Source organism: Lepisma saccharinum, chromosome 6 (assembly GCF_977018435.1).
Source record: "Lepisma saccharinum chromosome 6, izLepSacc3.1, whole genome shotgun sequence".
NCBI classification, from domain to species: Eukaryota; Metazoa; Arthropoda; class Insecta; order Zygentoma; family Lepismatidae; genus Lepisma; species Lepisma saccharinum.
This window is the reverse complement of record NC_139234.1, coordinates 44,692,567-44,704,615: the sequence shown is the minus strand read 5'-3', so window position 1 is coordinate 44,704,615 and position 12,049 is coordinate 44,692,567. Positions and strand designations below refer to the sequence as shown.

General features: G+C 38.8%; 2 protein-coding genes across 5 annotated transcripts in view; one reads left to right on the top strand and one right to left on the bottom strand.

Annotated features, from left to right (window-relative positions):
* The window catches only part of Su(var)3-3 (lysine-specific histone demethylase Su(var)3-3), a 786,450-nt gene that overhangs the window by 693,090 nt on the left and 81,311 nt on the right, over positions 1 to 12,049 (bottom strand). The window lies entirely within an intron of this gene.
* LOC145988729 (organic cation transporter protein-like) overlaps positions 1 to 12,049 on the top strand; it is a 65,971-nt gene that overhangs the window by 29,128 nt on the left and 24,794 nt on the right. For all 4 annotated transcript variants that reach the window (XM_083123846.1, XM_083123849.1, XM_083123848.1 and 1 more), the window contains exon 2: positions 7,445 to 7,603. In XM_083123846.1, the coding sequence (XP_082979972.1) occupies positions 7,461 to 7,603 (143 nt within the window). In that variant the 5' untranslated portion in view covers positions 7,445 to 7,460. The remainder of the gene's footprint in view (positions 1 to 7,444; positions 7,604 to 12,049) is intronic.

Below are 12,049 nucleotides of genomic sequence, written 5' to 3'. Positions count from 1 at the left end.
TTACTGTTCTAATAATTAGTTCTTACATGAGAAATTGCATACAAAATGCTACGGAGAAAAGTTGCTGCTTACTTAATTTACTTCACAAAACAGTAGGGAAATTAGATGTACTATATTGTCGTATAAAGCCTTTATAACTCTGGTATCTGGCTCATCATTGACTTAATTATTACGTACAACTTTCTCATTTGAATGTTCATCAAAACATTTGAATGAGTCTACCATTTGAGTAGGGTGATAAAGGTGTCCTGGGTTCAATACCCGGTGGAGGCACATAGTAATTCGGATCCAACTTTAAACTGTGGGTCCATTCTTGATTAGACTTAGTGTGCATAAATTAAAACGCTAACTCAATCAATCCATCAATCAAGACATTTGAATTGCATTTTCTTGAAACATTTTGGACAACAAATTTGTACACAATGTGTGTGGGTACTGTCACAAATAAATAGGTTTCTCATCATAAAAATACTTCTTATATAATCTATGCATAACTAACAAAAAGTAAAACACTTTGTCCCTTGTGGTAATTATATTTTTTTGAAAAGCACGACGAGAGCCCGTAGAAGCGATATTTTAACATGGAAATATTTTATAACTTGTAAAATATAATTGAAAGTGGTTGCTTCCACATATCTGTAGTAACTCTCGAATTTAAAAATTACATTGATGCATTTTATGATAGAATCTTTGATCAATTTTTAAAATAATCGAATACACACGTTATTCGTGTTATGAGGTTGATAAATCATAATTTTGTTACACAGAAACATATATTACATATAAACATACTTACACACACCAACATATTTATGTACACACTAATCATATTTTCATAGGAACAAATAACAAGATACATCTACACACAGACTATAGTTTTAATTTTAACATTTTGATCAGAATCAATACGATTCAGAAACACCAGGAGTACACAAGTCAAATAAAACAATTGTTTTAACTTCAAAAAAATTGAACAAAAAAATAATATACAATGCATATAGCATGAGAATTATGATTTATCACTTTTCACTAAATATGTATTTCAATAATGCTGTAGTGCATTTTAATATAATATGTGATGTATTTCAATTTATACAAAAACTTTATCAAATACAGACATTTATAATTTCGTTGTGGTTTGCAACTAACCTATTACATATTATTCACCATGTTTAACACATGAAGGAGTCAGTGGATGATATTCTTAAGCCACATGTTTGATTTTTATGTTGTTGTTGTTGTTGAACATACCATCATGCACAATAAGCAACCCACTGTCCAAAAAGTGCGAGACATTGTCATTTTTCTTTTCGAATGGCAGTATAATATGTACATCACTGAAGTTTTTGGCTCTCCAACCAGGTGGTCATCTGTGTAGTGATATAGTCATAAGCCACACTTTCCCGCTACGTAGGCTGTACATGCACCGTTAGAAAACATGGATTTTGGAGACAATAATGAAGGAAGTGACGAGTCACATCTTTTTGATAGTAATAGTGGAAATTTCTGGCACCCGTCAGCTAGCAGTTCAGTGTGGAACTCATCCTTCTGTACGTGTAATTATGAAATAGAGTTGTGGTTATGTTCGCTGTGGCTTGTGACTATCCGTTGAAAGTTTATATGCTGCATAAAACATTGATTACTACAATCCTCTGATCACATTAACTAAATATAAAGTATATTTTCTTTCAAGCTAGTAAATATCTATGTCAAACGTGATTAATTAAGGCAGACGTCCCATTAACTTGAGCCGACCAGCTGAAGCATTGCCACAAAAATCCACACTTTCAAGGAAAAGGCAGCTGAATCGCCCACGATAGAACAGAGAGAAAGCAAAATGGAGACGTAATAGCGGATGCCAATAAGTACCCGATAAAACAAAGAGTACGGGACATGCTGTTAGTTTAAGACATTCCTTCGCTTGTTCCAAGAAATGTACGATATATAGGCAGGGTTGAAGAGGGCAGTCACTTTCCTACGGGGAATTTGTACCCCCTCCTAATATAAGCTGGATATAAGGGGGCAGTCACTTTTCTACGGGGAAATTGTACCCCCTTCTCATATTAGCAGGATTTAATAGGGCAGTCACTTTTCTACGGGGAAATTATACCCCTCTTAATATAAGCAGGATTTAAGGGGGCAGTCACTTTTCTACGGGAAAATTGTACCCCCTCCTAATATAAGCAGAGTTTAAGGGGGCAGTCACTTTTCTACGGGGAAATTGTACCCCCTCCTAATATAAGCAGAGTTTAAGGGGGCAGTCACTTTTCTACGGGGAAATTGTACCCCCTCCTAATATAAGCAGAGTTTAAGGGGGCAGTCACTTTTCTACGGGGAAATTGTACCCCCTCCTAATATAAGCAGAGTTTAAGGGGGCAGTCACTTTTCTACGGGGAATTTGTACCCCCTCCTAATATAAGCAGGATATAAGGGGGCAGTCACTTTTCTACGGGGAATTTGTACCCCCTCCTAATATAAGCAGGATATAAGGGGGCAGTCACTTTTCTACGGGGAAATTGTACCCCCCTCTCATATTAGCAGGATTTAATAGGGCAGTCACTTTTCTACGGGGAATTTGTACCCCCTCCTAATATAAGCAGGATATAAGGGAGCAGTCACTTTTCTACGGGGAAATTATACCCCCTTCTCATATTAGCAGGATTTAATAGGGCAGTCACTTTTCTACGGGGAAATTATACCCCCTCCTAATATAAGCAGGATATAAGGGGGCAGTCACTTTTCTACGGGGAAATTGTACCCCCTTCTGATATTAGCAGCATTTAATAGGGCAGTCACTTTTCTACGGGGAAATTATACCCCCTCCTAATATAAGCAGGATTTAAGGGGGCAGTCACTTTTCTACGGGGAAATTGTACCCCCTCCTAATATAAGCAGAGTTTAAGGGGGCAGTCACTTTTCTACGGGGAATTTGTACCCCCTCCTAATATAAGCAGAGTTAAAGGGGGCAGTCACTTTTCTACGGGGAATTTGTACCCCCTCCTAATATAAGCAGGATTTAAGGGGGCAGTCACTTTTCTACGGGAAATTGTACCCCCTTCTCATATTAGCAGGATTTAATAGGGCAGTCACTTTTCTACGGGGAAATTATACCCCCTCCTAATATAAGCTGGATATAAGGGGGCAGTCACTTTTCTACGGGGAGATTGTACCCCCTTCTCATATTAGCAGGATTTAATAGGGCAGTCACTTTTCTACGGGGAAATTATACCCCCTCCTAATATAAGCAGGATTTAAGGGGGCAGTCACTTTTCTACGGGGAAATTATACCCCCTCCTAATATAAGCAGGATTTAAGGGGGCAGTCACTTTTCTACGGGGAAATTGTACCCCCTCTTAATATAAGCAGAGTTTAAGGGGGCAGTCACTTTTCTACGGGGAATTTGTACCCCCTCCTAATATAAGCAGAGTTAAAGGGGGCAGTCACTTTTCTACGGGGAATTTGTACCCCCTCCTAATATAAGCAGGATTTAAGGGGGCAGTCACTTTTCTACGGGGAAATTGTACCCCCTCCTAATATAAGCAGAGTTTAAGGGGGCAGTCACTTTTCTACGGGGAATTTGTACCCCCTCCTAATATAAGCAGGATATAAGGGGGCAGTCACTTTTCTACGGGGAAATTGTACCCCCTTCTCATATTAGCAGGATTTAATAGGGCAGTCACTTTTCTACGGGGAAATTGTACTCCCTTCTGATATTAGCAGGATTTAATAGGGCAGTCACTTTTCTACGGGGAAATTATACCCCCTCCTAATATAAGCAGGATTTAAGGGGGCAGTCACTTTTCTACGGGGAAATTGTACCCCCTCTTAATATAAGCAGAGTTTAAGGGGGCAGTCACTTTTCTACGGGGAATTTGTACCCCCTCCTAATCTAAGCAGAGTTAAAGGGGGCAGTCACTTTTCTACGGGGAATTTGTACCCCCTCCTAATATAAGCAGGATTAAAGGGGGCAGTCACTTTTCTACGGGGAAATTGTACCCCCTCCTAATATAAGCAGAGTTTAAGGGGGCAGTCACTTTTCTACGGGGAATTTGTACCCCCTCCTAATATAAGCAGGATATAAGGGGGCAGTCACTTTTCTACGGGGAAATTATACCCCCTCCTAATATAAGCAGGATTTAAGGGGCAGTCACTTTTCTACGGGGAAATTGTACCCCCTCCTAATATAAGCAGAGTTTAAGGGGGCAGTCACTTTTCTACGGGGAATTTGTACCCCCTCCTAATATAAGCAGAGTTAAAGGGGGCAGTCACTTTTCTACGGGGAATTTGTACCCCCTCCTAATATAAGCAGGATTTAAGGGGGCAGTCACTTTTCTACGGGGAAATTGTACCCCCTTCTCATATTAGCAGGATTTAATAGGGCAGTCACTTTTCTACGGGGAAATTATACCCCCTCCTAATATAAGCTGGATATAAGGGGGCAGTCACTTTTCTACGGGGAGATTGTACCCCCTTCTCATATTAGCAGGATTTAATAGGGCAGTCACTTTTCTACGGGGAAATTATACCCCCTCCTAATATAAGCAGGATTTAAGGGGGCAGTCACTTTTCTACGGGGAAATTATACCCCCTCCTAATATAAGCAGGATTTAAGGGGGCAGTCACTTTTCTACGGGGAAATTGTACCCCCTCTTAATATAAGCAGAGTTTAAGGGGGCAGTCACTTTTCTACGGGGAATTTGTACCCCCTCCTAATATAAGCAGAGTTAAAGGGGGCAGTCACTTTTCTACGGGGAATTTGTACCCCCTCCTAATATAAGCAGGATTTAAGGGGGCAGTCACTTTTCTACGGGGAAATTGTACCCCCTCCTAATATAAGCAGAGTTTAAGGGGGCAGTCACTTTTCTACGGGGAATTTGTACCCCCTCCTAATATAAGCAGGATATAAGGGGGCAGTCACTTTTCTACGGGGAAATTGTACCCCCTTCTCATATTAGCAGGATTTAATAGGGCAGTCACTTTTCTACGGGGAAATTGTACTCCCTTCTGATATTAGCAGGATTTAATAGGGCAGTCACTTTTCTACGGGGAAATTATACCCCCTCCTAATATAAGCAGGATATAAGGGGGCAGTCACTTTTCTACGGGGAAATTGTACCCCCTTCTGATATTAGTAGGATTTAATAGGGCAGTCACTTTTCTACGGGGAAATTATACCCCCTCCTAATATAAGCAGGATTTAAGGGGGCAGTCACTTTTCTACGGGAAAATTGTACCCCCTCCTAATATAAGCAGAGTTTAAGGGGGCAGTCACTTTTCTACGGGGAATTTGTACCCCCTCTTTTAAGTGGGAATTGACAGGCAGTCATTTTTCTACGGGGATATTTTACCCCCTGCTTAATTGACGGGAACTGAAAAGGGCAGTCATTTTTCTCTGTAGAAAATTGACTGTACAGTCATTTTTCTACGGAGTCCAATTTCCCCGTCACGAAAACGGGGAATTTGGAATCCGTAGAAAATTGACTGTACAGTCACTTTTCTACGGAGTCCAAATTCCCCGTTACACCGGCATGGTCATGGGTGTTCTTTGTGTGTCCCTTCAATTTGATCATACCATTACTCATCCTCATCTTCGCGATTAGCCAAAAGTGGCAGAAAAGCGAAGTAAAATAAACCCAATTAATCAATCTTATTTACGGTGGAAATACTGTACAAATACTTACGGCAAACTATCAATTTATTTTACAGTGTTATCACCGTAAAGTGTTTTTTTTTTTTTTTTTTACGATGTAGCGTAAGGTGGTACGAGGTGCGAACCCTGAATGTGTAGTTATGTTTGTCTCATAATCTACTCAGTCAATTTCGCTACGACGCTACGGGTCTCGGGTTCGACTCCTTGCCTGGGAATGGATGTTTCTGAGTGTCCATTCATCAATTTTCATCATATCATTAGCCAAATTAGCCAAAAGTGGCACAAAAAGCGAAGTAAAATAGAGCAAAACATCATACTGTCATTTCATCCTCATCGTCGCAAACAATCCAAGAGGTAGTATGTACAGTGACGGGAAACAATCCAATTAGGAATAGAAATAGTATTGTAAATTTTTCTTCTTCCTCTTCTTCGAGGTGTTGGGAGAGAGTTTCTTTTCGAAGGACATAGTGTCCCAGCAGGGTTGTGTAGGAGAATCCTTCACTTTAAATATGTCGCTCTACTGTGATGGCACCCACTTGCGAATACGATAAGGTAATATGCAAGTCCAAGGGAAAGTGTGTCATTCGAGAACTTGGACATAATGCTACTTTTTATCTTATCCTGTGTACTCTTTGCTTCCGCTGTGTTTTGCAGGTTTCCCTCAAAATATTCCCCGTCTATCCATGTTAACTAACTTTGTTCGTTGCACACAAGTGAGAACTGAGCTGATACTCTTATTCTAAACGCTATGACGTGACAATATAGCACGTAGTACTTCTTGATATTATTTCTTATTAATGTCACTTCTAAACGTGAATCACTATTATGGGGTAAGTAATTTGATCCATTTTGAAGTAATTATACATCGGAGGTCTTTATTGTGAGGTGATATTTGGGGACAACATGTTTCGCGTTGTTTAATAATTACGCTGCCTCGGGGGCGAGAAATAGTCCTGACATGAGAGTTCCTATTGCGAGTATTTGATAACGTCGTCGCCTTGTAATCAAGAGGTCCCGGGCTCGATACCTGGTGGAGGCGTAGAGTGGTTCGGTCTCACTTTAAACTGTAGGTCCAGTTCCGATTAGCCTACCCGTGCATAAGGCGGACTTAGAACAAAAATTCTAACTCAAACAAACGAATATTTGTTATTTTGCGTCGCATTTATTCCATTTTGGCTAATCACGACGATGAGAGATGATTATATGAAACTGGTGAAACGACTCTCACAATAAATACTCATGCCACGGTCGGGGACTCAAATCCGGGAACTTCGGTGGCTAAATCGAGAGTCGGGAAGCGAGTTGACGCAAAAAATAAAGTGAGAATATTGTTCCTTTTTGTGTGATTGATAACTGCCTGATTATTCATAGATAGATAGTATTGTGTGTTATTTTATGTGCTAAAATTTATTCCCTTGTTTCAATAATTATTATTTAAATTTTTGAAGTCACCGGGAATAAAAATTGGGCACGGACACCCAGATCCTGAAACACTGGCTTCCGTCGTGTGTGTTGCCTAAGTCTACGGCGGTGACAGAACTTGCCATTGAAACTTTGATAGGAAAATCCACTCATCACCGTTGAGTTAGGCAACACACATAACGCCTTGCAGTACTTCAGGATCTAGGTGTCCCATGTGTATTGCCGGTGACTGTACATATCATTTCGATACTCGAGACGAGAACGAGATATGTTTTGAGACCAGATTGTGCCAATTGTTGTTACAATGCACTGTATCTTCTCGCTGTACAAAATAAAGCAAATCATAATTCTGTGATGTTTCCTTTGTTGCAGAGCTACTGACCGAATCATGAATTTTGATGAAGTGCTGAAGGAGTTGGGTGAATTTGGAAAATACCAAGCCATTATCTTCTTCCTCGTGTGCATGCCAGTTATATTTTGTGCGGCTGGCACCCTCGCCTACATATTCAGCGCTGGCACTCCCAAATACAGGTAAGGCTTTCATATTTATACTGTGGCGGAGGAACGTTTTTGATTTGGGACACGAAATTTAACCTCCACGTGTATCCATTTTTGAAACAGGCCACACAGCTTCAGGTTTTTGAAGAAAATTTGCAATAACCTGTAGCCTACTGCCAATAAAGAAAACATTATTCACAAAATAAGTTTTAATTTTATGGTAGTTTCGAAATAAGCTTAGAAACAAGTGTGTACAATTCCGAAACAAACAACATCTAGGTGTCATTCTATATTTTTGTACTCCATTATATAGTTTTCCGAGAGCCGTGATGAATTGAACTAACCACACCGCAACATTGAATTCTTTTTGATGAGGAGATAATGCATAAAGGATACCATTAAGATAATAAAGACGCGATTGTTTGAACGTCATCTTGCGAATGTAAAATTATTTGAAGGGGCACAGGGGATACAATTCGGATAAAATAATTTACGGGGTATTTTAAAAGTTTGGAGAGGGGGTGCAATGTACTTCTTAGCCCTCGTTCCTGCGCCACTGCTATTATGTATAAGACTCGCTGATGTAAGGCTTGTCTAATAATTTTATACAAAAATTATACGTCATAACCCCTTAACAGTTGACGAAGGATCTTAAGAACTATTGTAATTGACTCAATTCTACACGTTTATCGTGGAAATGGAGAAAAATATCACCCACTAAAAACAAGTCTGGCAAATCTTATCCTTCTAAGGTTGCCACGGCAAAATATAATTTTTGTTATAAACAAATGATAACATTTAGTGATCCTTGTGAATTCCTTAATGCCTGTTATACCACGACTCTCCTTGTACGGGTCACTTGGTTTCAGCCATGGCCACAGAGACAAATTTACTAAAGCATTCGCGCGTGGAAGATTGCTACACAACAGTGTATTAAACATGATGACGTGCAGGTGGCAATTTACCGAAGGTCCTCCTCAGTAATTGTCGTCAGTAAGTATAGCTGTTCGTTACGCAATAGTGGAAATTATTTCCTGTTGTTTTTAGGCGAAAAGTGCTAACTACATGAACTTGACCAATAAAATTGCTGGATTGCATACACTATAGTGACAACTACGACCATTCCGGCATAGTTTTGCTTTAGTATTACACAAATGTTAAATGTAGTCACTTAACTAGAAGAGGATTGTTACAAAGTTTATTTTATGTCCTCATTATGCTCAGATAGGCTAACCGGAACTGGGCCTAATATTTGAAGTGTGATCAGAACCACCTTGCAATGTGCCTCCACGGAATATCGAATATTTGGCTTGCAGGAGACATCGTGAAGTTCAGTTAATTAAAACATTGGCGCAGATTAAAAGTTATTGAAAAGTATTTGAAAAAATAATTTTCTTATTTTGTGTTGCTTTTCTGTCACTTTTGGCTAATCGCGACGATGTGTCGCGACACACTTGAGTCCTGGTCGGAAAATTATTCTGGAATACTCACTAGTGGTGGCGATCCTAAAGAGGGAGGTAGGGTGGGTCTCGACTCCCAAGAAAAAAGCCTGCTCCATCGTTCCTCCCAGTATTTATAAAAAATATATTTTGGCTATCACCATAAAGTAATGCAATAGAATCAGCAGCTAAAGAAAGTATAGGATACCATAAACCAAGAAAAAGTAAGCCATGGTTTGATAATGAATGTCATAATCTAATAGAAATAAGAAATCAGGCTAGACTTAGGTGGTTAAATAACTCTGATGATACAAATCTAAGCAATTATAATAGAATAAAGCGAGAAGTTAACCGCACGTTTAGAAGTACAAAAAGAGATTACTTGAAAAGCAAAATTAACGAAATTGAAACAAACAGCAAAAACAAAAATATCAGAGATTTATTTATATAAAGGTGTAAATGAATTTAGAAAGGGGTGGCAACCTAAAGTAAACTTGATAAAAGATAAAGACGGTGATTTTCTAGCTGACCCAAGCGATATTCTAAATAGATGGAAGAACTACTTTAATGACCTTTTAAATGTCCGTGTAGGAGATAAATCAGAAGTAAATGAAGTACACACAGCAGAACCTTTAGTTCCAGAACCTAACTTGACTGAAGTTAAAGATTCTATTAAAAGGCTTAAGAATAACAAAGCACCTGGCATTGATTTAATACCAGCTGAGTTAATTAAATATGGTGGACATTCATTAATATGTCAAATTCATAAATTAATTTGTTTAATATGGAATAAAGAAGAAATCCCTCAACAGTGGAAAGAATCCATAATTGTTCCTGTGTTTAAAAAAGGTGATAAAATGAACTGCAATAATTACCGTGGAATTTCTCTACTCTCAACAACATACAAAATATTGTCTAACATTCTTTTAACAAAACTAACCCCATATGCTAATGAAATTATAGGTGATTATCAATGTGGATTTAAACGTAACAGATCAACTACAGATCAAATTTTTCATCACATCAGACAGACACTTGAAAAAAGTGGGAATATAATCAAAATGTCCATCAGCTATTCATTGATTTCAAAAAAGCATATGATTCGGTCAAAAGAGATAAATTATATAATATATTAGTAGAGTTTGGAATACCTACGAAGCTTGTTAGTATGATAAAAATATGCACCAGTGAAACAGAAAGTAAAATTCGTGTGGGTAATAATATGTCTGACAAATTTATAATTCATGATGGGTTAAAACAAGGAGATGCATTATCTCCATTGCTCTTTAATTTTGCCTTAGAATATGCTGTAAGTAAGGTAAAAGAAACTAAAGAAGGACTAAAATTAAATGGTGTGACTCAGTTGTTAGCATATGCAGATGATGTAGACTTACTGGGGGATGATGTGAATACAATTAAGAATAATGCTAAAATATTTTTCAAAACTGCTAAAGAGATAGGTTTGGAAGTTAACAAAGAGAAAACTAAATATATGCTTACAGGCCGAAACCAAGTGTTAGGTAATAATCAAAATCTAATTATTGATAACAACTCGTTTGAACCAGTTTCCAAATTCAAATACTTAGGAGTAATATTAACAAATGAAAATGATATTAAAGAGGAAATAAAAAGTAGGCTTAATTCAGGAAATGCATGTTACTTCTCTCTTCATAAACTTTTGTCTTCTCGTTTAATATCTAAGAAACTAAAAGTTAAAATATACAAAACAGTAATTTTGCCTGTAGTATTATATGGATGTGAAACTTGGTCCCTTACATTGAAAGAGGAACATAAATTGAGAGTATTTGAAAATAAGATCCTTAGGAAAATCTTTGGACCTAAAAGGGATGAGGAGACAGGTGAGTGGAGAAGGTTACATAATTTAGAACTACATAATTTGTACTCATGTCCAGATATTATTAGAATAATTAAATCAAGAAGACTTAGGTGGGCAGGCCACGTGGCACGAATGGGAGAGGAAAGAGGAGTTTACAGGATTCTTGTTGGGAAACCTGATGGTAAGAGACCTGTAGGAAGGCCAAAACGAAGATGGAGGGACAACGTTGAGATGGACCTAAGGGAAATCGGTAGGGATGGAAAAGAGTATATAGATCTTGCTCTAGATAGGGACAGATGGAAGGCCTGTGTTGCTGCAGCCATGAACCTTCGGGTTTAAGAAGGCTAGAGAGTTAGTTAGTTAGTTTATCACCATAAAGTGGCATTATAATTAGGTCTATCGCACAATATTTTTGTGTACCCCTTCTACCCCTCTGGCCCTATCCCTTTGCCATTAAAAGTTACCTGCCGCCCTAATGCTCTGTAGCGATATCGTGAGGTTTTTTTTGTTAGTTTTGAGGTCCACTTTATGTACAGTAAGGCTAATCAGGACGGACCTGCAGTTTAAAGTGGGATCCGAACCACTATGTGCCTCCACCGGGTATCGCACCAAGGATCCATTGTTACAAGGCGACGACGGAGATATCGTCAATCGTTACCTGTACACACTCGGGTACTGACGAAGCATGAGTGTTTCATTATAATTTGGATGCTATATTTTCTTTTGCCATTAAAATCCAGCTGTAGCCAATGATCTCTATTGTAAATTTCTAAACGCAATGCCTTAGCACTGGACTCTATGACTCCAAGATTGCTCATTACTCTCTGACGTAACGAGACACCACACGCTGCCTGTTGTCCACGGACCTTGTCAATGAGGATGTTATCAAACCTCGGCCGCGATATAGTCATGTGACCAGAAATCGTCTCGAGGAAGCGATTAGCGTCAATGATAACGGTCGCTGTTCTACAAAGGAATCAATTTCCCTTACGAAGTTGTAACTAGAGACAAGGCCATGGGTTAGAGACTGGAACGAGACCAAAGTTTACTATCATCTCTTTCGAGATATTTGTGATAGATAGACTTGTAGTTTTAAGTCCACTTTATGCACAGTAAGTCTAATCGGGTCTGGACCTACAGTTTAAAGTGGGATCCGAACCACTACGTGCCTCCACCGGTTATCGAACCCGGGACTCCTTGATT